General features: G+C 38.1%; 5 protein-coding genes and 1 long non-coding RNA gene across 8 annotated transcripts; 4 read left to right on the top strand and 2 right to left on the bottom strand.

Moving 5' to 3' along the window:
- Positions 1 to 4: 4 nt before the first annotated feature.
- LOC117628158 lies at positions 5 to 738 on the bottom strand. The gene is made up of 4 exons (XR_004585908.1): positions 643 to 738; positions 427 to 500; positions 268 to 339; positions 5 to 172 (listed from the first exon to the last, which is right to left on the bottom strand). It is a non-coding gene; the product is annotated as an uncharacterized LOC117628158 (long non-coding RNA).
- A 1067-nt stretch (positions 739 to 1805) lies between these two features.
- Positions 1806 to 4040, bottom strand: LOC117629102 (spermidine synthase 2-like). Its single transcript, XM_034361611.1, has 9 exons — positions 3917 to 4040; positions 3609 to 3685; positions 3383 to 3505; positions 3057 to 3161; positions 2858 to 2930; positions 2691 to 2762; positions 2343 to 2538; positions 2096 to 2228; positions 1806 to 1979 (listed from the first exon to the last, which is right to left on the bottom strand). The coding sequence occupies exons 1-9, from the start codon at positions 4038 to 4040 to the stop codon at positions 1806 to 1808; spliced, it is 1077 nt and encodes a 358-aa protein (XP_034217502.1).
- A 1075-nt stretch (positions 4041 to 5115) lies between these two features.
- On the top strand, positions 5116 to 8506 carry LOC117627709 (probable cyclic nucleotide-gated ion channel 16). Of its 2 annotated transcripts, XM_034359914.1 has the most exons (6): positions 5116 to 5808; positions 6157 to 6369; positions 6581 to 6891; positions 6984 to 7095; positions 7271 to 7507; positions 7624 to 8506. In XM_034359914.1, exons 1-6 carry the CDS (start codon positions 5362 to 5364, stop codon positions 8416 to 8418), a joined length of 2115 nt encoding a protein of 704 aa, XP_034215805.1. In that variant the 5' UTR covers positions 5116 to 5361; the 3' UTR covers positions 8419 to 8506. The 2 variants fall into 2 exon arrangements, with proteins under 2 accessions (XP_034215805.1, XP_034215806.1); XM_034359915.1 differs by lacking the exon at positions 6157 to 6369 and having other exon boundaries at positions 5214 to 5808.
- Positions 8507 to 12211: 3705 nt separating this feature from the next.
- LOC117628407 (aldehyde dehydrogenase family 2 member B4, mitochondrial) lies at positions 12212 to 16116 on the top strand. Its single transcript, XM_034360857.1, has 11 exons — positions 12212 to 12472; positions 13341 to 13457; positions 13583 to 13725; positions 13871 to 14024; positions 14111 to 14340; positions 14464 to 14553; positions 14674 to 14847; positions 14930 to 15067; positions 15246 to 15383; positions 15470 to 15531; positions 15627 to 16116. The coding sequence occupies exons 1-11, from the start codon at positions 12355 to 12357 to the stop codon at positions 15898 to 15900; spliced, it is 1638 nt and encodes a 545-aa protein (XP_034216748.1). The 5' UTR covers positions 12212 to 12354; the 3' UTR covers positions 15901 to 16116.
- A 1799-nt stretch (positions 16117 to 17915) lies between these two features.
- Positions 17916 to 20483, top strand: LOC117627625 (U-box domain-containing protein 19-like). 2 transcript variants are annotated; one of them, XM_034359789.1, is made up of 2 exons: positions 17916 to 19660; positions 19736 to 20483. In XM_034359789.1, the coding sequence occupies exons 1-2, from the start codon at positions 17950 to 17952 to the stop codon at positions 20083 to 20085; spliced, it is 2061 nt and encodes a 686-aa protein (XP_034215680.1). In that variant the 5' UTR covers positions 17916 to 17949; the 3' UTR covers positions 20086 to 20483. The 2 variants fall into 2 exon arrangements, with proteins under 2 accessions (XP_034215680.1, XP_034215679.1); XM_034359788.1 differs by having other exon boundaries at positions 17916 to 20483.
- A 235-nt stretch (positions 20484 to 20718) lies between these two features.
- LOC117627626 (protein DELETION OF SUV3 SUPPRESSOR 1(I)-like) lies at positions 20719 to 22167 on the top strand. Its single transcript, XM_034359790.1, has 3 exons — positions 20719 to 21006; positions 21230 to 21340; positions 21798 to 22167. The coding sequence occupies exons 2-3, from the start codon at positions 21250 to 21252 to the stop codon at positions 21932 to 21934; spliced, it is 228 nt and encodes a 75-aa protein (XP_034215681.1). The 5' UTR covers positions 20719 to 21006; positions 21230 to 21249; the 3' UTR covers positions 21935 to 22167.
- The last annotated feature ends 71 nt before the right edge of the window (positions 22168 to 22238 follow it).

Below are 22238 nucleotides of genomic sequence, written 5' to 3'. Positions count from 1 at the left end.
AGGAATTGTTGTCCAGGCATAGTTGACAGAGCCCTTAAATATTTTTGCGCAGTTTGCTATGGTATCTGCACAGTGAACAAAGTCTTTATGCCAGAAGCTGTCTGGCCGGGGGGTAGACATAACATCGCCGGGGCGAAGAGCCCTTGCTCAGAAAGTTCTTTTGATGTAGGACCTGTGTGGCATTGAGCATAATGAATGCTTGGGGGATCTTCAAGTTGTGTTATTTTGAATATGATGGAAGTTCAATAATGAGAAAAGAGAAAATACCCATGTTTTGGAAAGCATCAAGCATGATGGCATCATATGTGCCTTGAGGAACAGTCTTCATGAACTCAACTCCTGCACGTTTGTTAAAATTAAATAATGAAGCTCCATAGAAAACAAGTGACAGAGACTCATCAGCAGGCCAAAAAATCAATGTCTTACCCATTTGATATGTGTACTTGCACTCTGGGATCCTCATATCCCACTGCTACCTCGGGGAGAAAGCGCTTATAAACCTGAAACATCATGAAAATCCCACAAGCAAGCTATAGACTATATATAGAGGATGTAACTATAAATCAAAATTATGAAATATTGCAGCACGGCAAACAAGGAGGGATAAATATGAGTTTATTAGAAGAAATTTAGCTTGCTCACATCAATGATCATTGTGTCTATTTCACATATGTCGATTTGTTCGACAGACGAATGACGAGTATTTCTCTCAAAATGCTCCCCCTCCAACAAGCAACACCTGAAGAAAAAACCAGAAATAAGTATGGAGCAAAATTGATCAAATATATGGGCGTTAGTTAACTTAATAGTTGGTGTAAAAAATATAATGACACATATATGAGTTGAAGAAAACATTTCCTGGTAAACAAATTAATTCATCCCTCTCTGCTGTGAGTTGAAGAAAACCATCCCAGATAGCTACCTTGCCATGGTCTGAGAGGACTATAACCAAAAGAGACTACACAAATATACATGTCACATTAGGAACCAATGTTATAAATACTTGATCTTGTCAAAGAAAAATCTTTAATAATAATTTAAGGGTGGGAATGGAGGTGGTGGTGGGTGGAGGTGGAGATGGAGGTGGTGGTGGTGGTGGTAGCCAATGCCATTTAAAAAAATTAATGATAGTATTATGAGAATTAAAAAATATCATTCAAGGCTCATCTCTCTTCTTTTGAAAGCAGTTTTGAAAAACAACCTAAAATAATCATGATATTTTATTTTCACTAAACAACTTAAAACCGCTTAACTTAAAGTGAAGTAAATTTTTGACCAAAAAAAGCAATCTAAAACGGTGCTTTCGTCCGTATCTTTACAAGTTCGTTTGGCGTGTGAACTGGTTGATTACAATTCGCAAAGCTTCTTAAGAAAAGAAAGTTTTAAAATTTTGTAACCCAAAAAATAACTTTACACTTTAAATAAAGTCTAATATGACTTTAAGGGCCGAAGGATCCCTAGAAAGGGGTCAAAAGAAAAAACTTTACCTGTTGTTGGATACCTGAAACTGAAACATCTTTTGATCTATTCGATAAAAAAAGAAGAAGAAAAAGAAACATCTTTTGATATATAGCCAAATTACATGAAGAAAGAAATTGAGAAATTGAATATATAATTTGGCATTTAGAAATGTAGAGCAAACAATGAATGAATCGAGCAGACAAATGAACCCCACAAAAGCAAATCATGCATAAAGTTTGGAATTACAATCAAATTACACAATCATGATATGTGTTTGAGTTGGGAGAGATTTTGTTGTTGGGGGGCATGGAATTGCAAATGGATGGTGGAATAAAAAAATAATTCTAGTGATCGATAATATCGTCTTCTTCTTGAATATTCACTTGTTGTTTTGTGCCCTCATCATCAGCTGAAATCGTACCAACTCCATTGCTGCCCACTTTACACCCATTATTATTTTTATTATTATTCATCCCCTTCTTTGCAAACGATGGCAAACAAAATGCAGCAAAGTGCACCTGAAATTAATATATATGTAGAGAGAGAGAGAGAGAGAGAGAGAGAGAGAGAGAGAGAGAGAGGTTAATTAACTAAAATGAATAGAAATATTATAGTTATAAATTCAAGAGGTCACCTCTGGGTTGTAAAATTTCAAGGGTTCTTTTGCTACCCCATAACTATTGTTGTTGGGGTCTAATGGGTTGACTGGATTTCTGAAGTCAACGAATTGTCCCTCTGTGGAGCAAAGCAAGAAGCCAATCACCCCACTGAAATCAATTGAAATAGTAATTAATTAGGAAGTTAATATTTCAAATTTCTATAAATATAATACTACTTACTTAACGAATAAAAAAATAATTATATATGCATGCATGGCATGCCTTGGATATGCAGGAACAATGGTCCATGCATAATCAACAGAGCCTTTGAATTTCTGGCTACACTTTGCCGTCAGATGTTCAATGTCTAAGGAAGGAAACCATATGCTCTCTGCTTGGATGCACATCACTCCGCCCGGTCGGAGAGCTTTCGCCACCAACTCAAAGAAAGGACCTTCATGAAGCTCATGATCGGGCCCTGCATGCATGCATTGCAGATCATGCATATATATAAACTAATTATATACCATATATATATATATATAAATATATAAACATGGTAAAATCACTCCCAAACAAGCGCTCGAGATCAAGAAAAAAAATAGAGAATTACGGGAAGTATGTACGTACTTATTGGGTCAAATGCATCCACGATTATCGCATCATATGTTCCTTCTGGTACAGACTTGATAAATGCATTCCCTGGAAATTTAAGTTGATCATGATTAGAAAACATATTTAAAAGGATTGCTTATCAAAGAAACCCAATAATCACAGACTAGTTGTAGCCAACTTGCCATCTTTAACGTGAAGGGTCACACGAGGGTCCTCATATCCAATAGCAATACCAGGAAAATATTTCTTGTAGACCTGAAAAATTATTGGATTATACAAAATATTAAGTACTCACATTCATTCATTTAAGGCTATAATAAAATAATATGCATTTCCATAATTAAATTTTAGTGAAAAATTGCATATTCTTTTTTTACTCACATCAATCAACATAGTGTCTATTTCGCAAATATCGATTTGTTGAACAGAAGCGTGTCGAGAAATTTCCCTTAAGATACCGCCATCTCCACCCCCAATGAGTAATACCTGATCAAGTACACATAATTTGGGGGGCAAAATAATTGCAATTAGTTGAGTTTAATTATCTAGCAAAAGCACTTGTAATTTATTTATTATTGTTGTAATTAACTTCACCGGGACATTGATAATTAACATGTGAATGAGAATTATGTCAAGAAATGTGTAAGATTGACACTTTTGCTTCTTTCTTTGACATGAGATTTTATGACACGTGTTTAATTAATTACCTTGTTTGGATTTTGAATGGAGCAAAGAGGAAGATGGGTGATCATTTCTTGGTAAGCACACTCGTCTTTCGCAGTCAGTTGGAGTGCTCCATCTAGAACAAAAACCTTGCCATATGCCGATGACTGCAAATTAGAAATCAAACATATTTGTAACATAGGTGACATGTTATACTGTCAAACTGTTAATTTGGGGTCATATATTATTCAAACAGAAATGTTAATTTACCTGAAATACCATCATACTTTGGTACTCGGACCTTCCTTGAAATAAGATTTTTTCTACCTTCAGAAAGTGTGCTTGCCCTACAAAACAAATTCAAAGAAAGTTAATTTCACACATGTAATTAAATACTTAGCCGGCCTGAAGTAAACAATGAGGCAGCATTTGCTTTTGAACTAAACATTTCTACTTTGTGTGTGTTTACATTGAAGTGTAGAATAAAAGAAAGTTAAATCTGGACTGGACTGATTTCACATGCAACAAACGTTTAACACATTTCAGAAAACCTCAAGTCAAATATAATGGAAACCCACCTGGCCATATGGGACAATGCTCAGAAAACCATCCAGGAACCTTAGGATGATCAACAAGATCATCATCATCCTCATCATGATCTGCCGCAGACTTAAGAGTATAATTGACAGTCTTCTTCTCCATTTTGACGTCGTTTTGCCCTCAACACCTTTGATTTGTGGTTGGTTGTCAAAACTGCTCCCTGTCAATCTGTGAGGTGGCTGGCTCAGCTTGACAAATAAACAAACAACCTATAGATTTAGTGTTTCTGTGAGGTGGCCATGTATTTGCATATTTATATACTAGCAAAATTCTTTTGCAAGGGAACTTGTATGACGTGGCTTTATCTCAGTGAAGATGAAAAGCCAATATGAACTCCTCCTAATCTCTACTTTGAGAAAGTTGTGTAGAAAAGAGCAAAAGTAAAAATAAGTGATTTGGTATAGTGGAAAAATATTAATATTTAGTTACTTATAGACGACCAAATTAGCCCATTGGGCCACGCTTCATTTTAACAAACTGACTTTTATAGTTTTTAATTGCTTTTTTTTTAATAACTATTTTAACCTTGTCATCTTCTACTTAACCTTTTTTATTTTTTTATTTTTTTTTAATGAACAAAAGTTTAAGGGAGGGGAGGCTATCTATTGCAGGTTTAGGGCATATTAAGATCTTTTTGAGGACTTACAGAGGTGATTTTAGTCCTCTTTTTTGATTTTTACAGATTACCCACTAAGAGGGATTGTTGACAGCGGGACTCAAATCTATGCCTGGATAGCAAAGAGAACAATATTTACCAACTCAACAAACTCTCATTGGCTATCTTCTACCTAACATTATGGTTAACCAAACGGGATCCTTGTCATCTTTACCAACTTATAATAACTCTACTTGTTCCCTCAGATAAGGTCCTGAGGTTCGAGTCCTAGTATTCATGTAGTGTGTGCGAGTTTAGTATACTATCGCTAATCTCAATAACAAAACAAAACAAAAAAACAAAAAATCTATTTGTACAATTTGTGAAATTCAAATATTAATAGCGTTAAATACTTTCAATTATCTCAATCACTACCTATTATGCTCGTCATCACCTAGATTGTCTTAGTTTCATTTGTCTCGTATGAATATTTGACTTTGGCACGTGGAGTCGTGTAAAAAAAAGTGATAGAACTTATATTTTGGTGACTATCATATTGATAAACTTAAGATAAGCAACCAAAAAGAAAAACAAATATCATAAGTTCCCCAACTCTGATCATAAAAGTAATTTTAAAAAAAGCAGAACATGAAATGGAAAAATAAATTAAAATTAAAATTTTGCCGCGCTTTTTCCGTCAATGGGATAACGGTCATGGGAACCCGAAAGCTCAGCCCTTCCTCTGCTGCTGCTTCTTCTTCTCCCACATATCTCTCAAATTAATCTCTCCCTGATGGTCAAACCCCAAAAAGACAAAAACGCCCCAAAATGGTTAACACATTCCACCCGTACGCCGCCGCCTCCGCCCGCATCCGCAACATCTCGACCCCCTTCTCGCTCCGGAAGGAGATCCCCTGGTGGTACCAGATCCAAGACCCGGGATCCGAACGCGTGACCCTCTGGAACCACATCTTCTTCGTCATCTGCATCATGGGCCTCTTCCTCGACCCCATCTACTTCTTCCTCCCCAGCATCGGCGGCTCCTCCTGCATGAAAATCGACATGGGCCTCGGCATCATCGTCACCTTCCTCCGCACCGTCTTCGACTTCTTCTACATCTGCCATGTCGCCGTCAAGTTCCGGACTGCTTTCGTCGCTCCCGGGTCTCGGGTTTTCGGGCGAGGCCAGCTCGTCATGGACCCCCGGGCAATCGCCCTCCGCTATCTCAAATCCGACTTCTCTATCGACCTCGCCGCCTCCCTCCCTCTCCCACAGGTAACAATAAAATAACATATATTTCTCTCTCTATTTTTATTTTAGGTAAGTAGTCACTTTTCATCCTGGTAGTTTGACGACATTTTCACTCTTGTTCATGTGATTTTAATTATAACAATTTGACCCTTGGAATTTTGAATAGAATTAGATGAAAATTTGGATGTGTAGAATCAAACTACAAATGGTTAAATTGACAAAATTAAAATAACAGGGACTAAACTAGAAAAACCGGCTAACTTCATGGACAAAAAGTGATATTTTATATATATATTACTAATTCCTATTATTTATGCAATTACTGTAATTGGAAATTTGTAATTTTGAATTTTTTTTAAATTATTGTTGCAGATTATGATTTGGTTCATAATTCCAGCAGTGAAAACCCGAACAGCTGCCCATGCTAACCATACCCTTTCTCTGATTGTTCTGCTTCAATATGTTCCTAGATTTATTCAAATTTTCCCGCTAAACCGGCGGATTACTAAACGTACCGGTGTTGTAGCCAAGACTGCTTGGTCAGGGGCTGCATACAATCTCGTTCTGTTTTGTCTAATTGCACATGTAAGAATCCACCTAGCTGAGTTTTGACCTTTTTAACTAATTCGTATTGTGTTACGTTGTTAGACTGTTAATTTAAATATCATTGGTTCAGTGAGCTCCGATTCAAATATTGCGTGGAGGGTGCCAAATTCATAGTCTGACAACGTATCATGCTAGTGCGCGTTGTTTAATTTGATGTGATTGCTATTATCGGTGTTGTTCTTCAGTGCAGATTGTCGGGTCTACGTGGTATGTGTTGTCCATTCGACGGCAGTATGAGTGCTGGAAGGGTGAATGCAGCAAGGAAATTAATAAAACACACTCTCCATCCTGTAAAATTTCTTTTCTTGATTGTAGCAGTGAAGGCAACCCCGAACGCGATGCTTGGCTCAAGATCTCAAAGGTGGCAGAAAGTTGCGATGCTAATGATGACCAAGATTTTGACTTTGGAATGTTTGCTGAGGCTTTCACTAACGAGGTTGCTGGTGCAGTGTTTATTGAAAAATACTTCTATTGCCTCTGGTGGGGTATGAGAAATTTATGGTATGCTTTGGTCTCACCTGTTCGTTTAAATTACTTGGCTCAAGCCAATATTAAGCTGTTTGTGCTAATTCGTTTCAACAATTGATATGCAGTTCATATGGACAAGATATTGAGACAAGCACTTCCGCCAGTGAAACCTCATTATGCATTCTCATTTCCATTCTTGGTCTCGTTCTCTTCTCACATCTCATGAGCCAGATGCAGGTATACATAATTTGCTTTTGCCATGTTTAAAGGCATCTGCAGCATACAGAGACAATTGTCTTCACTCATTAATCTAGTTGTAGTTTTTCCTTCACATAATTTGCATTTCTTAATTATTGTAACTCTGTTGGGGGGGCGCATGGTGTTGACATAAATTTCTGATGATTTCTTCAAGACCTATCTGCAATCTGCAACGATTAGACTTGAAGAATGGAGGGTTAGAAAAAGAGACACAGAGGAGTGGATGAGGCACCGTCAACTCCCTCCAGAATTGCAAGAACGTGTTCGTCGTTTTGTTCAATATAAGTGGATTGCCACAAGAGGGGTAGATGAGAAAAACATTCTGGAGGCTTTGCCTACGGATCTCCGCCGTCAAATTCAAAGGCATTTGTGTCTTGCCCTTGTCCGCCGTGTAAGTGTTTCAGTCTTAACTTCTGATCAGATATCTGGTGACACTTCCTTAAATGCGCAATGCATTGATTGAAATCCATGAGATTAAAAGGTGGTTGAATTAAAATTCAATTCCAGGTACCCTTTTTCGCACAAATGGATGATCAGCTTCTGGATGCCATATGTGAACGCCTCGAGTCATCCTTGAATACCAGGAACACATACATCATCAGGGAAGGTGATCCTGTGAATGAGATGCTTTTCATCATCAGAGGGCAACTTGAGAGCTCCACAACTGATGGTGGAAGGACAGGGTTCTTCAACTCAATAACCCTCAGAGCCGGTGACTTCTGCGGCGAAGAGTTGCTTACATGGGCCTTGATGCCTACATCAAGCCTCAACCTTCCATGCTCAACTCGAACGGTGAAGTCTCTAACAGAAGTCGAGGCATTTGCACTGAGAGCTGAAGATCTCAAGTATGTTGCAAATCAATTCAAGCGCCTTCACAGCAAGAAACTGCAGCATGCTTTTAGGTACTATTCACACCAGTGGAGAACATGGGGGGCTTGTTTTATACAAGTTGCTTGGAGGAGGTTTAGGAAGAGAAAGTTGGCAATGGAATTGGCAAAGGAGGAGGAGTATTATTACACACATGTTTTGGACCAAGAAGAGCTTGGCAACAGCAATTCAGAATCAGGAATAGGAGGTGGCAGTACAGATTATGAGGGTAGAGGTGCTGAGAGATCATCATCAGTGGGAAATATTCTGCATAATATTCCACTTGGGCCTGCAATTTTGGCATCCAAATTTGCGGCAAACACCAGAAGAGGGATTCAGAAGGTGGCATCAGTACTTCACCACGATGAAAGCAGCTCCAGCATGCCCAAAAAACTGTTCAAGCCAGATGAGCCTGATTTTTCAGCAGACACTTGAGCTTATAATGATAATCATAGTAATTTTATTGCAACATTTTTGTTATTATTTTTTTGTAATCTATTCTATGTTGGCCATGTGATGTGCCTTCCTGTGCCTGCAATAATAACTTTTTATTTTGCTTTTAATTTTACCATGGTAAGTTGGAACCAAACTAAAATTGAATTGACCCCAATTTTACACGAACATGATGAAGCGTGGAGATCGATCCAAAGGATGCAGACCAGATTGATCAACAACCACAACTTTATACAATCGAATTCGTCAAGCAATAATAAAATATGGGGTTTTTTGGGCACCAAAGCAAACCTTCATAATCAAAACTCAAAAGCAAGATGATTAATGCACAAAGACCTTACAATGAATGCATGATGAAGTTCATTTAACTATCAAAGCATAATGTATTTCAAACTTGAAGCTTGAAACTTATCAATTCCTAAAGAATGACTTTTTCTGTTTTCGGCGATTCTCAGAAGAAAATAACTACCATGATAGTTTAGAAAATCAAGCAAATGAATTCAATTTCAAGCTTATGGTTATAATAGATTTACATTGAATGCAAGAAGCTAGCTTGGTGAAAACAATCAATGTGAGTCCAGCAGCTGTGAGGCATGTTAGTTATAACTTATAACTAAATGAGAAGAACAGAATCTGTCCAAAGTTGTACAAAACTGAAGAATGCTCGGATACAAGGGCTAGAGACTGCCTCAAAGCCTGCAATGGAGATGACAGAAGCTTCTCTTTTCCAAGGCTCTATTCTTCGAGAACAGAATCTGTCTTATGTAAAGCGTAGAGCCGGGCGGCTCTACTCTTTTTCTAATAAAAATAATCCGAGTATAGCCGATCGGCTATACTATTTTTTTTAAAAAGAGGAACCAGCCTGCTGCCTAGCGCCATTTCATAGCGGTATAGCCGCGCGGCTATACTATTTTTATTATATAAAAAGCGGCGTACAGCCGCGCGGATACACGCAAAAAAAAATCCTGTATAGCCGCGCGGCTGTACTATTTTGTTTAAAAAAGGGACAGACCTGTGGCCTATCTCATTTTGCCACGTGTCAAAAATAGTATAGCCGAACGGCTATACTATTTTTAAAATAAAAAGTATAGCCGGTCGGCTATACTATATTTTAATAATAAAAAATCACATAAAAAAGAAAAACGCGTCTCTGCAAAATATGCTCTACTTTTACCCCACAAGCAATCCGATAAAAGAGAATCAACAGAGATCATTTGCAAGTTGAAGAGCTTCATCTTCTAAACTAAAAGTTTCGAGACAGAAAAAAGCACAGGTCCAAGAATTATGTCAAGGCATATGTTCGCAAGATTGGAAGGATAAACAGCATTTCACAGTCACTGATTTAGACCACAACGACCCTTGGAGCTGCTTGCTTATGAGGGTAGAGGTGCTGAGAGATCATCATCAGTGGGAAATATTCTGCATAATATTCCACTTGGGACTGCATAATATTCCACTTGTAACAAAAACTGACCAAGGCCCAAAGAATTCTTTTCTCCTCTTTTTTTTCTTTTTCTTTTTTTAAAATAATAATTCTGATAGTCATTTTCATAAGATGAGGTATTGAAAAGGCAATGCCACCACCACCGCCAATCCATTTGGATGAGGTATTGAATGTTGTGGTGGAAATTTGGGCTACAAATTCCTTTGAATTGTATCTTGATGAAGAAATATGAAGGTGGCATTGGCATTATATTTGTGTATGGTCATTAGTCGCTGGGGTTTTAAGTTTGACCAACAATTTACATTGAAAGCTTGGCAACGCCAACACCCTGATTCGAAAGGCATTGACTCACTGAGATTGATTGTATGCATTTGTGAATTGCTTCCATGTCTTTATTTTTCAAATTTGGTGGGTTGCGGGCTCTAAATCTCTAACTTTTCACACCTTTCTACCCTTCTACCACTCGCAAATGAGAAGTTCATGAGATAATTTAATACTGATTTAAGAGTGCTAAAATCATCACCCATATTCAAAAACACTAATCAATTTCCCCAAAAAGAAAACATCTTAATTTACATATTTTACTTCCAACCAAAATTTATAAGATGAGACAACTTGAAGAAAACATTACCAAGAATTAATAGAAAGGTAATCATGGCTAGTGCCATTTCCATGTAAACAACAAAACAAGACATGCGTTTGATATATCAACCAACTATCCACCAAATGACAATGACGTTCTAAATAAAAGGATCTTTGGGGCCTACTCACTCATTCTTATCTTTGGGACCTACTCACTCATTCTTCTTGGAGATCCTTTATCTGAATATCCCTATATATTGAGGGAAAGAGTAATTGACAGTAACCCACCACCAATTTTTATTTATTTTAAATATAAGCTAAGGAGAGTGAGTTTCTCACATACACAATTAATGTGCCATGAAGTTTAATTCTGAGCCCTGTTAACTATTGATATTAAGTAGTTAGTAAGTTAGGTGTGCGAGGGCACGTGAGTTGTTAGTAGAGTTAGTTAGACAACTGGATTGGTTACACGATTAAGCCTTACTTAACAGGTATAAAGTGTAATAGTGATGTAGCTTAAAACAGATTAAGCAATACAAAAATCAAGATTTGCAATTTCTCTCTATTTCTATTTCCTTCTTCTTCCTCAGATATCTTTTTCATACTTCTCTGAATATGTTGGTTAAGAAGCCCATTAGTCTGCAAGTCCCTTTACACTAATGACATGTTTACTAATCCATAATTGGATTAGGCGGAATTGAATTGAGGAGGAGTTGGATTGAGGAGAATTAGATTCTAAATTCCTATTGAAGTTGTTTACTAAATCATATGGAATTAGAGTAGGAGTAGTACTAATTACTAAAATGTCCTCGTTGTTAGGTTAAAGTAGATAACAAATTTTAAAATTTTAAAATTATGTGAGGATATAATTGGTAAAAAAGATGAATTCATAATGGGTTAGTTCTCTAGGAATTAATATACCACCTCCCACCCAAGAATTAAATTTCTCCAAAATTAAGAATTCAATTTCTAATTTTATGTGGACTCTACTTACTTTTTAATTCTTTAATGTGAAGTAAATGCAAAAATCTCCCATAAATAAAATTCAATTCCTGATGAAAAATCTAATTCTTGCTTAGTAAAAGTACTATGAGTTAGACCGTTAACACCAAGTAATTTTTTGTCACCATGGTAAAAGTTTTCCTTTCAAGTAGTGTGTTGATAATTTTCAGGTCATTCATTGTGAACGTCCCATCTCATAATACAAATCATTTTACGTACCTTTTCATTTTTTGAAAAAGGAAAGGCAAAAGAAATAAGTTGTTCTATTTTTACTTTTTTTATTTGCAAAACAAAAAGTGTAATGCGTAAAGGGAAGGTGACAAATGTAGCCCATTTAGAAGTTGGTACTAAAAAAATATACAAAAGGGTAAGAGTTGGCACTCGGGAAGGATATTTGGCTGCATGATACTCCAAGTGACGATGAACCCAAGAGAAGAATATTTATTTTATATATAGGCCAATCAACTTTAATCCACAAAAATCGTGTATGGGAAAAGATAATCAATATACAAATTAAGAATCATTTATTTTCTGACATATGAACTGATTATTTCGTGTGTTTCTGGTTTTTGTTGAGAAGTCCATCTTGGGTGCTTGGCTTGGCTGGCTCATTATCTTTAGGAGGGTGGCATTTCAGATTTGTTTTTCAAGAAAGTTGGAAAGATATGTTAAAATATCAGTCCTTTTTTTCTTTTTATAAATTTTTTTCAATTCATTTGGTATATAACGCCAAAGGGCCCTAGTGTCAGTCACTTGGTGAGAGACAGAGAGAGAGAGAGAGAGTTGTTTGGGCTCTGAGAACTTTTCAGCAAGACCAGAGGACTCTGTTTTATCACAAAGGAATATACAGGATAAGGGTTTGAGTTTGAGGTAGTCTTAGCTCTGTGGATATGGCAGCTAGGAGACTCTCTTGCTTTCTCTCTCGTTCTCTCTCTGCTTCTTCTGCTGCTGCTGCTGCTGCTTCTTCTTCTTCTTCTTCTGGGTTTGCTTCTCTGCTTCTCTCTCAAGGTGACACCACCACCCCCACCTTTGTCCTTTTGTACTTTTTATTTATTTTCAAGTATGTTTCATTTAGTCTTCTGTTTAGATTTCATCATTTCAGGGGTTTTCAAGTATGTTTCATTTAGTCTTCTGTTTTTATATGCTTTCATGGTTTTCATTCTTTGGATTGGCAGTAATGAAATTCTGAAGAGTCTTATAGAAATTGGATTTCTATGATAAGCTCTTTTAGCTGACTGATATAGTGCTACATGAAGCTGGATTTTGATCTGATACTTTCTTCTTCCTTTCTCTCTTTTTGTTTCTTTCAATCATATAGGAAGTGATTATCAGATTCCAAAATTTGATCTTTTGTTAATCTTGTTTTTCTTTGGCACCAAAAATTTGATCTTTTGTGCAATTATACATTTATATGACTAGCAACTGGAATCTTTATAAAAGTTGAATCCCCCAGAAATGAAAAGTCGATATAAAATCCTCCTGATGAAAAAGAAGAAGATGTTATTACACCCAACTGGATATGCAACTTTAACTGAAATCATATAAGTTGTTCAATAAAAAAAATAGAAAAGAAAGAAGAGATCATGTAAATAAAATTCTGTCTTTTATTTGCTCTCTCTCTCTCTCTCACGTGCTTTTTTCATGGATGGCTTTCTTCTTATGTTGTAGTTTGGTGGAAACTGAATGACATAAAACGCTTATCGTATGACTCAACTTACAATGTACAGAATGCAAAATATATGATTCATGGGATTATGGAATTTGATGCAAGGTTGATATTTTCAAATACCACCATATGCATATAGCCAAAGATGCATTAAGTCTTTAATTTTCTTTTATTTAATATGATGAAAACTATTCTTCATATGATCTTCAGGGAGAAGGGTCAACAGATTTAGCACTGCTGCAGCAACTGAGGAATTAATCATTCCACCTGTTCAAATAAGTCACACTCAGCATCTAATCAATGGCCAATTTGTTGATGCTGCATCAGGTAATCTTTTTCTTCATTTAACAAATATTTGCAGTCCATCCCTTTGTTTTTCAGGAAGTGTTGGACTAATTGGTACTTACAAAAAACATGTAATCGAGCTAATGTTTGAAAATTCTTTTGGTCAGGAAAAACATTTCCAACATACGATCCTCGTACAGGAGAAGTGATTGCTCATGTGGCTGAGGGTGATGCAGAAGATATTAATCGTGCAGTAGCTGCTGCTCGTAAGGCATTCGATGAGGGACCATGGCCAAAGATGAGCGCTTATGTAAGAACTATTTTACATTAGATCAGTCTAAAGTTTGTAAGTACATTAATCTGTTGTGATTTAGCCAATGATTGGTATAAGTGATGTGTATATGTCAAGATATTGATTTGCTTTTCCACTGGGACTTCTTTTCTGTTTTTTTCAGGAAAGATCACGGATACTATTACGCTTTGCTGATTTGGTTGAGAAACATAGTGAAGAACTTGCAGCTCTTGAGACATGGAATAATGGGAAGCCTTATGAACAGGCCTTGCATGCCGAAATACCAATGTTGGCTCGTCTATTTCACTACTATGCTGGTGAGAACACTGTAATCAAATGATTTGTTTGCCATTTTCATTCTTTGAGTCGATTTCACTAACAAGTTTTTCCTCGAATTGAGCAGGGTGGGCAGACAAAATCCATGGTTTAACTGTTCCGGCTGATGGAAAGTATCATATACAAACCCTGCATGAACCAATTGGTGTTGCAGGGCAGATAATTCCGTGGAACTTTCCTCTGCTCATGTTTGCGTGGAAAGTTGGGCCGGCACTCGCTTGTGGTAATACTATTGTCCTAAAGACCGCAGAGCAGACGCCCCTGACTGCACTCTATGTGGCAAAGCTATTCCAAGAGGTAGGCCTGTTGAGCTCAATTATAATTCTTTATTTCTGCATCAACATGAAGTGTGGACCTGTTTTTTTTTTTTTTTTTGGGTCTTAGTTCATGTTCTAATCTACTCAGCATCCTCTGTGACAGGCTGGTCTTCCTCCTGGTGTCTTAAATGTAGTTTCTGGAGATGGGCCAACAGCTGGTGCTCCTCTTGCCAGTCATATGGATGTGGACAAGGTAATTTTGGAGCACATATGCCCCCCTCTTGACTTTCATGAAGTTAAAGTTTATACTCATGTTTTTCAATTTTCCATATTGTCATGCATTATCTTTAAACATTACCACCTTCTTTTTCAGGTAGCTTTCACCGGATCAACTGATACCGGTAAGATTATTCTTGAGTTGGCTGCAAGAAGTAATCTTAAGCCAGTAACATTGGAGCTTGGAGGGAAATCACCTTTCATAATATGTGAGGATGCTGACATTGATCATGCTGTAGAGCTTGCACACTTTGCTCTCTTCTTTAATCAGGTTGGTTCAATTATTTTTAGACAAAGCCAGATTTGTGTGATCTGAACACATTAGTAACAGATGAATGCTGGATTACATACAGGGGCAATGTTGCTGTGCTGGGTCTCGTACTTTTGTTCATGAGCGTGTGTATGATGAGTTCATAGAGAAAGCAAAGGCACGTGCTGTGAAACGTGTCGTTGGTGATCCCTTTAAGAAGGGTGTTGAACAAGGCCCTCAGGTACTCTCTCTCTCTCTCTCTCTCTCTCCCCCCTCCCCAACATGATCAGGAAGTAGAAATTTTTTTTTTCATTTCAACAATGCTGGTCTATCGTATTAGTACATTTTTGAAGGTCCTTGTGTATGACAAAAACAAGGAAAATTTATGCGATGCTTCTTATCCTTGCAACGATTGACAGATCGATAACGAGCAGTTTGAGAAGGTCCTTCGATACATAAGAGCTGGCATTGACAGCGATGCTACACTTGAGTGTGGAGGTGGAAGATTGGGCTCTAAGGGATACTTCATCGAGCCAACTGTTTTCTCAAATGTTAAGGTATTATTCCTACCTCCTATAAGTTGACCGCTAAAGCCAATACACATGAAATCTCGTGTAACATGATTCTTATGATTTTTAATCAGGATGACATGTTGATAGCAAAGGATGAGATTTTTGGTCCAGTGCAATCAATTTTGAAATTCAAGTGAGTTAGAAACCTCACTCTCACACTGTATCTAGTTCTTGCATTCTGCAAAAGTTGCACCTTGACATGCCTAATAATTTCATACATTGTACCAGGGACCTTGATGAAGTAGTACGAAGGGCAAATGCGACGCGTTATGGTCTAGCTGCCGGTGTTTTCACCAGTAACATTGACACTGCAAACTACTTTACACGGGCGTTGAGGGCCGGGACAGTCTGGGTTAACTGCTTCGACGTCTTTGATGCTGCAATTCCTTTTGGTGGATACAAGATGAGTGGAATAGGCAGAGAGAAGGGAATCTACAGCCTTAATAACTACTTGCAGGTGAAGGCTGTTGTTACTCCTTTGAAGAATCCAGCATGGTTGTAAATCTCTCAGCCGCACCATACTCCGATATAATCTGTTTCAAAAATAAAATTACACAAGTGTGTGTATTGCAAAGAAAGTTGATGAATTTTTGGTGTGGAAAATGATAATTGGTTTTTGGGACCGCTTCAAAGGCCTTCATCTTTTCAAATTTTAGTGAAATGTGAGCTTGTTTCTATAATAATCAAAATGATGTGCCACCAAAGGAAGTTACTTGAACCTCTCTCATCTACTCGCTCCTGATAAGAAATAGCAAATAGCAAATTATATACTTAATTCTGCGTGTAACCTTAATTGCATGTTAACCCAACCCTTGGTCATATCCCATATCCAAAAGAATAAAAACAAAGTAGGCAATTCCAGATCATAGATGTATGTGAGTTTCACAATAGAGTCCATATGCATCAATAGCTATGGCAATGGATCAATCGCGCGCCCACGTGAACGACCGATCTAGCATTCTCCAAATTGTTTTTTAAAAACTACATTCTTTGAGACATGGAGCAGGCTTTGTGGACTAAGACCATTCTTTACAAAACAGTGACGGGGAGGCTTGGCATCTCTCAGTGAACACAAACATTTTCCCTTGGAGAAAATCGTCTAGAGTAACTCACTGAGTTAGTGAAGAAGATGCCATAGTCCCAATGAATGCGCGTTATTTATCATCTCCAAAATTATTGCAATGCCAAGGAAGCAGGCGCGTTCGATTTGTCATGAAATGGTTGGTCCACCCATCAAATCTGCCATCCACCTCTTGTCAACATCATTATATTGTTTTATTTATTTCAGATGACGAAAAAAGAAGCAAATTACAAATTAATTACAAGGATTTGTGGCCACGTAGAAGAACATGATTGGTGGAACACTCGCAAATACTTGATGCCTCAGATGAATATCATCAGCCTCTTAGATAAGCATCTGAAAATGATCCATGTCACGTGTCTTCCTAGTACACGGTTTACATGGTTAAAACAAATTAAAAAAATGCATGGTTTTTAGTCTCACCCTTCTTGACTGTTTATTCATGACTTTCTCAGATGCCTATCAATTAATAATTTTTATGTTGGCAACTTCCTCTTGAGGAGAAATTTTAGTATGCGATCGTCGTACAACCACGCAGTGTTTTATTAACATAAAAATACACGTATATAATATATATAAATATGTAACATCACATATTGGTATGACCGCATCACGTAATAGCGATTGTTTTGCATAAGTCTATATGAAATAATTTTGTTTGTTGTTGTTGGTTGTACGCCAAAAAGAACTTAATTGAACATACTGATCCAGCCAAAACACAGAAGGGGTGAAACCCCCTCCCTTTTAGAAACACTGTTTAAGATAAGATTTTTCCATTAATTCATTAAGAAAATTGATTAAAATGGTCATTAATTTTCCCATCAATAATCTTATCCAAACACAAAGCATTTTGATGTAAATGCACATGATTTTTCATTTGAATTTGCATCTTTTTTGTAGCCCGAGTTAAGAGTGTAATGATATTATTTCCTTTTAATATTATGATTAGCAGCAAAGCGAAACCCATAGAATTAACGAAATTAATTCAATCGTTAATTTAAAAAATAATTTAAAATACAAGACTAGCTTCGCTTTAGAAATTAAAAACCCATTTGACTAAATAAACCACAGAAAAGACACGTGTGTTGCCTTTGTGTTCCCCATTGCCACCGTAACACGTCAGTCAGCTGGCTTGTCCACGTGTCATAGTCGGTCTGTGGGACCTGTAAAAATCACTCCTGCCAACGACAAACTGTCCGTATACACGAAACAGTACGTGAATCAACATTGACCAAAGATCCAAGAAGCCCCAGGTATCCAACCACACCTTCCCACGTGTCCAGGGAGGCCTATCCAGTTGAGTGCAATCCGAGTCAACGTAGAAACGTGGCAGCAGAGATGCCTGCCACGTGCGGGTAAGATTTTATAAACAGCGAAAGTTTGTACTTTTCTCCCTATATTGCTGCAACTCTGCCACTCCTTCCCCAATAGCAATTCTAATATGCACCAAAACAGAACTCTCATTCTCTTATGAGTCTTCTTCCACACCAATTCTATGTACAAAATCAGAGCTCCTCTGTTCTCTCCCACACTATTGCTTCAATGGCTCAGAAATTCGATGGCTGCGACCGCCGGATTCTGACGTTCCCGGCTGTACGCCCTTGTGAGTCCATCTCTCTGGCGACCCTTCTCGGCTCTCTGATCCCTCTCTCCCGCAACATATGCAATTTCCAATCCAAACACTTTGCAACGCAACGGAGAAATAGCCGAGAAATAATCCGCCAAGTTAGTATTCTTCTCATGTTCTTTGAGGAAATTCGTGACTGCAATTATGTTCTTTCACATTCTGTGATCCTCTGCCTGTCCGAGCTTCACCTGAGCTTTCAAAAAATTATGTTTTTATTGGAAGATTGCACAAGAGATGGCGCTCGGATTTGGATGCTGACAAAATGTGAGTTTCTTGCAAGTCATGTCCGGATGATAATTCGAGCTTTGGCCACCGCCCTTGATGTTTTGCCATTGAGTTTGATCGATGTGGATTTTGAAATCAAGGAGCTGGTTGAATTAGTATTGAAGCAATCAAGGAAGGCAGAATTTGAGCCTGACCCAGATGACAAATTGGCTTCGAAAAGATTGCTTGCGATATTGAGTCAATTCGAAAAGGGAATTGAACCGGATTTGAATGGCGTAAAGAGGGTTCTTGATTACCTTCAAATCAAAAGCTGGAGTGAATGTAACATGGAGATTAAATTCTTAGAAGAAGAAATCGCTTTTTCCGAGAGTTCGAATTGCGACGAAACAGAGGTTCCTTTTCTCAGTAGCTTGGTGGGGTTCATGAGCTACAGCAGGGGAGTGATTTTCGAAGCACTGGATGATCAAAACTCCGTGAATCGAGTCGATGCTAGGTGCAGCATGGAGACGCACTTTAGTTGCTTAAACCCTGAAGATTTTAGGTGCCCAATTTCTCTTGAGCTGATGCTTGATCCGGTGACTGTATCTACAGGTCAGACTTACGATCGGTCTTCGATTCAGAAATGGCTCAAAGCTGGAAACAAGCTCTGTCCCAAAACAGGGGAGAGGCTCACAAGCACAGAGGTGGTACCTAATTCGATTCTGCGAAAGGTAATCAAAAAGTTTTATGCCAACAATGGCATTTCTCTTAGCAAGTCAGAAAGACAAAGCCGCGACATAAGTCGAACCGCTGCGCCTGGCAGCCCGGCAGCTGCTGAAGCTATGAAGTTCCTTTCAAGATTTCTCAGCAGCAGGCTTGCTTTCGGTACAAATCAACAGAAAAACAAGGCTGCTTATGAGATTCGATTGCTCGCGAAATCGAACATTTTCAATAGGTCTTGTTTGATCAAGGCTGGCTCTGTCCCTCCTCTCCTGAAACTATTGTGTTCCACTGATGCATCCACACAAGAGAACGCAATTGCAGCCTTGTTGAAGCTCTCAAAATATGCAAGCGGCAAGAAATTGATAATGGCACGTGGAGGACTGCCATCAGTTCTTGCTGTTCTTGAACATGGATTGAGTTTAGAAGCCAGGCAAAGTGCAGCTGCAACAATATTCTACCTCTCCTCAGTGAAGGAGTATCGAAAAGTGATCGGGGAAACACCTGAGGCCATCCCCGCTCTTGTGGAGCTGATCAAGGAAGGGACAACTTGTGGGAAGAAGAATGCTGTGGTTGCGATTTTCGGGCTGCTCCTCTTGCCCGAAAATCACCAAAAGGTGCTTGAAGCAGGTACTGTTCCACTGCTCGTTGAGAGATTGGCTTCATCAGAAAATACTGAACAACTTATCAATGACACACTGGCAGTTCTTGCAATGCTGGCTGAGAATGTTGAAGGAGCACTTGCAATCCTGCACACCACGGCATTGCATCTGATCACCGCCATTCTTCAAACTTCATCATCCCAAACCGCGAAAGAGTACTGCGCTTCAACATTGCTGTCGTTGTGCATCAATGGTGGGGTGGAGGTTGTTGCTGTTTTGGCAAAGGACTCATCTCTGATGCCTAGACTCTTTTCGCTCCTGACGGATGGAACCGCTCATGCGAGCAAGAAAGCGCGATCGCTCATCAAAATTATGCATAACTTCCATGAAACTAGCTCTTTGAGATGGATGAGTTCTGCAGCTCCAAGAGCACAATGCATTCAGGAACGGTGATTCATCTCAAATTCTTTCTGACAATTCAATGTAAATAAATACATACATTTAGCTGGTGTGAATACACAAATTTTGTGATTTTTTTCACTGCTTTTCTACCCTTTTGTTTGCCAAGAAATTAGCTCAGATTTTTTGCAGGAGCTATATATGTCACTATGTTACTTGTATAAATACAATTTATATTTGATTTTTTTGGGATAGTGGTTCTGAAATACATGTTTTTTTTGTAGTAGTATGCAAATGTTTGTGACAGAAAGCTAGGAGTTATATGCGATGCAGAACATTTTGGGGATGGTATCTATATTTTGTGCAAAAAGATGGAGCAAAAGTGTCTAATTTTTCTTGAACCAAAACTAAAAGTAAGAAGAGCAGTTATTCTAGAATTAAAGTGCTAACAATTTTATCTGCCTTCACCTGGAAATTCTATTTTGCATATTGGATACATCACGTAACATGATAGATATAGTATATTGACTCGTTCACTAATCGTATTAATTAAGATGTTGTAAAAGATTGTCAAATACTAGTAGAACCGAGAAAAAAAGAAACACCTAATTCTACAAGGTTTTGTGTACTAAGCAATTAGCTTACCTTAACTTTTAATTTGTGTTGTGTTTGAGTAAAACATTGCACCTCTTCTAAACAAACAAAGACGCGCATATCTACTAAGTCATAGTCCATCTGGAAACGACGAAAGAAAACGTGTCGTTGGACGTGGTTTGGAACTTGAAGGGAACACCTGAAAGGCTGAAACCGACTATCCCCCAAACGCCGCCGTTTTACTCTTCTTCGTCTTTAACTCTCGGACTGTTGCTTTGAAGCTTTCCCGTATAAACCAGAAGGTTCTAACCCGAGAGGATCACCATTCCCACCTAAAATTCCTTAATCTCAGTTTTCTGCTTCTCCAATCTCACTATCTCTGTAAGTTCTACTTCTCATTACATTTTCTTTCTCACACTCCAATTAGAAAAATTAGGTTTTTTTAATTTGGGGCTGAAGTTCAATTTTCAATTTCTTTTTTGTGAAAATTTGATATGCAAATTTCTGTTTTCAGAAGAAAGACAAACACCTTATCGAATATTTCTGTGTGTATTTATCCTGGTTTTATGGAATTTGAAAGCTGAAACGGCTTTTGTTGTGTTAGCGTGCGCTTTGAGGATTGAGATGGCGACGGAGCCCAAGCCAGTGACAGAGGTCGCGAAGATGGATCTGTTCGAAGACGACGACGAGTTCGAAGAGTTTGATATGAATGAAGGTATGCAATTGCACTTCAATACCTGCTTGAATCGCTGCTACAGTCTCAGCTCTGCTATTTCATTGTTAGGGTTTCAATTTGATTATTTTGTTTGGAAATTGTTGATTTTGATTGTTATGCATGCCCTTGTGAATTGGAATTTAGTGTATGAATAAAATTCCTCTTAGTTTTATCATCTAGAATGATAAAATTGGTGAAATTTAGGGATTTGATGATGAATTCAAATGGGTAATTTTTGTTGAGGCCTTTTGGTGCTCATGCTTCTCAAATTTTAGTTCACCACCTTGTAGATTTACTTTGTGTAAACATGGTGCTCCTCTGCATAACACTGGTTAGAGTGCTTGCGTTTTTGTTTTTCTTCTGGTCCATAGCAATTGATAGGTGTTAGTCCATTGTCTATGGTTGCAATGCTGCCTCATTCTAACTTGTTTGCATTTCCTTCTTTGAATGATGGCAGAATGGGAGGACAAAGAGGAAGGCAAGGAAGTGGCACAGCAGTGGGAAGATGACTGGGACGACGACGACGTCAACGATGATTTCTCTCTGCAGCTGAGGAGGGAGCTGGAGAACAATACTGAGAAGAGCTCAGCTTAATGGGTTCTTTGCACTATGACCTAGTTAGTTGAAGCTGAGATGGGTTTCCTTGTTAGTTTTCGTTTCGAAACACCCGCTGCCTGTTAACAGACTTAAAACCTTTGCAATGTACTTTTGTGTTAAAGCCTCAGGATTTGTGAGCTGAATTTGAGTTTTGTGTTGGATGCGAAATCAAGACTGCATTGCATTTTATGCTTCCCCAAGAGAGAAATAAGAAGGGATTTACGTGTTGACATGACATCCAAAAATTTAGAAGCCAACAACAAATCCATCAGAGGTCACATGGGTTTACAGCTGATCTTAA

The sequence above is a fragment of the Prunus dulcis genome, chromosome 5, assembly GCF_902201215.1.
Source record: "Prunus dulcis chromosome 5, ALMONDv2, whole genome shotgun sequence".
Classification (NCBI taxonomy): Eukaryota; Viridiplantae; Streptophyta; class Magnoliopsida; order Rosales; family Rosaceae; genus Prunus; species Prunus dulcis.
The sequence above is the reverse complement of the archived record's forward strand: the minus strand, read 5'-3'. Positions and strand labels throughout refer to the sequence as shown.

Bases quoted from the DNA above. Each gene is read 5' to 3' on its own strand.
- LOC117629102 (XM_034361611.1), bottom strand. From the start codon at position 4,040: ATGGAGAAGAAGACTGTCAATTATACTCTTAAGTCTGCGGCAGATCAT. The intron at 2,931-3,056 runs GTGAGTAAAAAA...ATAATTTTTCAG, and splicing joins TAGACACTATGTTGATTGAT to GTCTACAAGAAATATTTTCC. The intron at 2,229-2,342 runs GCATGCCATGCA...AATTGATTTCAG, and splicing joins ATTGTTCCTGCATATCCAAG to TGGGGTGATTGGCTTCTTGC.
- LOC117627709 (XM_034359914.1), top strand. From the start codon at position 5,362: ATGGTTAACACATTCCACCCGTACGCCGCCGCCTCCGCCCGCATCCGC. The intron at 5,809-6,156 runs GTAACAATAAAA...TTATTGTTGCAG, and splicing joins CCTCCCTCCCTCTCCCACAG to ATTATGATTTGGTTCATAAT. The intron at 6,370-6,580 runs GTAAGAATCCAC...TCTTCAGTGCAG, and splicing joins TGTTTTGTCTAATTGCACAT to ATTGTCGGGTCTACGTGGTA.
- LOC117628407 (XM_034360857.1), top strand. From the start codon at position 12,355: ATGGCAGCTAGGAGACTCTCTTGCTTTCTCTCTCGTTCTCTCTCTGCT. The intron at 14,025-14,110 runs GTGAGAACACTG...CGAATTGAGCAG, and splicing joins TCTATTTCACTACTATGCTG to GGTGGGCAGACAAAATCCAT. The intron at 15,384-15,469 runs GTATTATTCCTA...ATTTTTAATCAG, and splicing joins CTGTTTTCTCAAATGTTAAG to GATGACATGTTGATAGCAAA.
- LOC117627625 (XM_034359788.1), top strand. From the start codon at position 17,950: ATGAGTCTTCTTCCACACCAATTCTATGTACAAAATCAGAGCTCCTCT.
- LOC117627626 (XM_034359790.1), top strand. From the start codon at position 21,250: ATGGCGACGGAGCCCAAGCCAGTGACAGAGGTCGCGAAGATGGATCTG. The intron at 21,341-21,797 runs GTATGCAATTGC...GAATGATGGCAG, and splicing joins AGAGTTTGATATGAATGAAG to AATGGGAGGACAAAGAGGAA.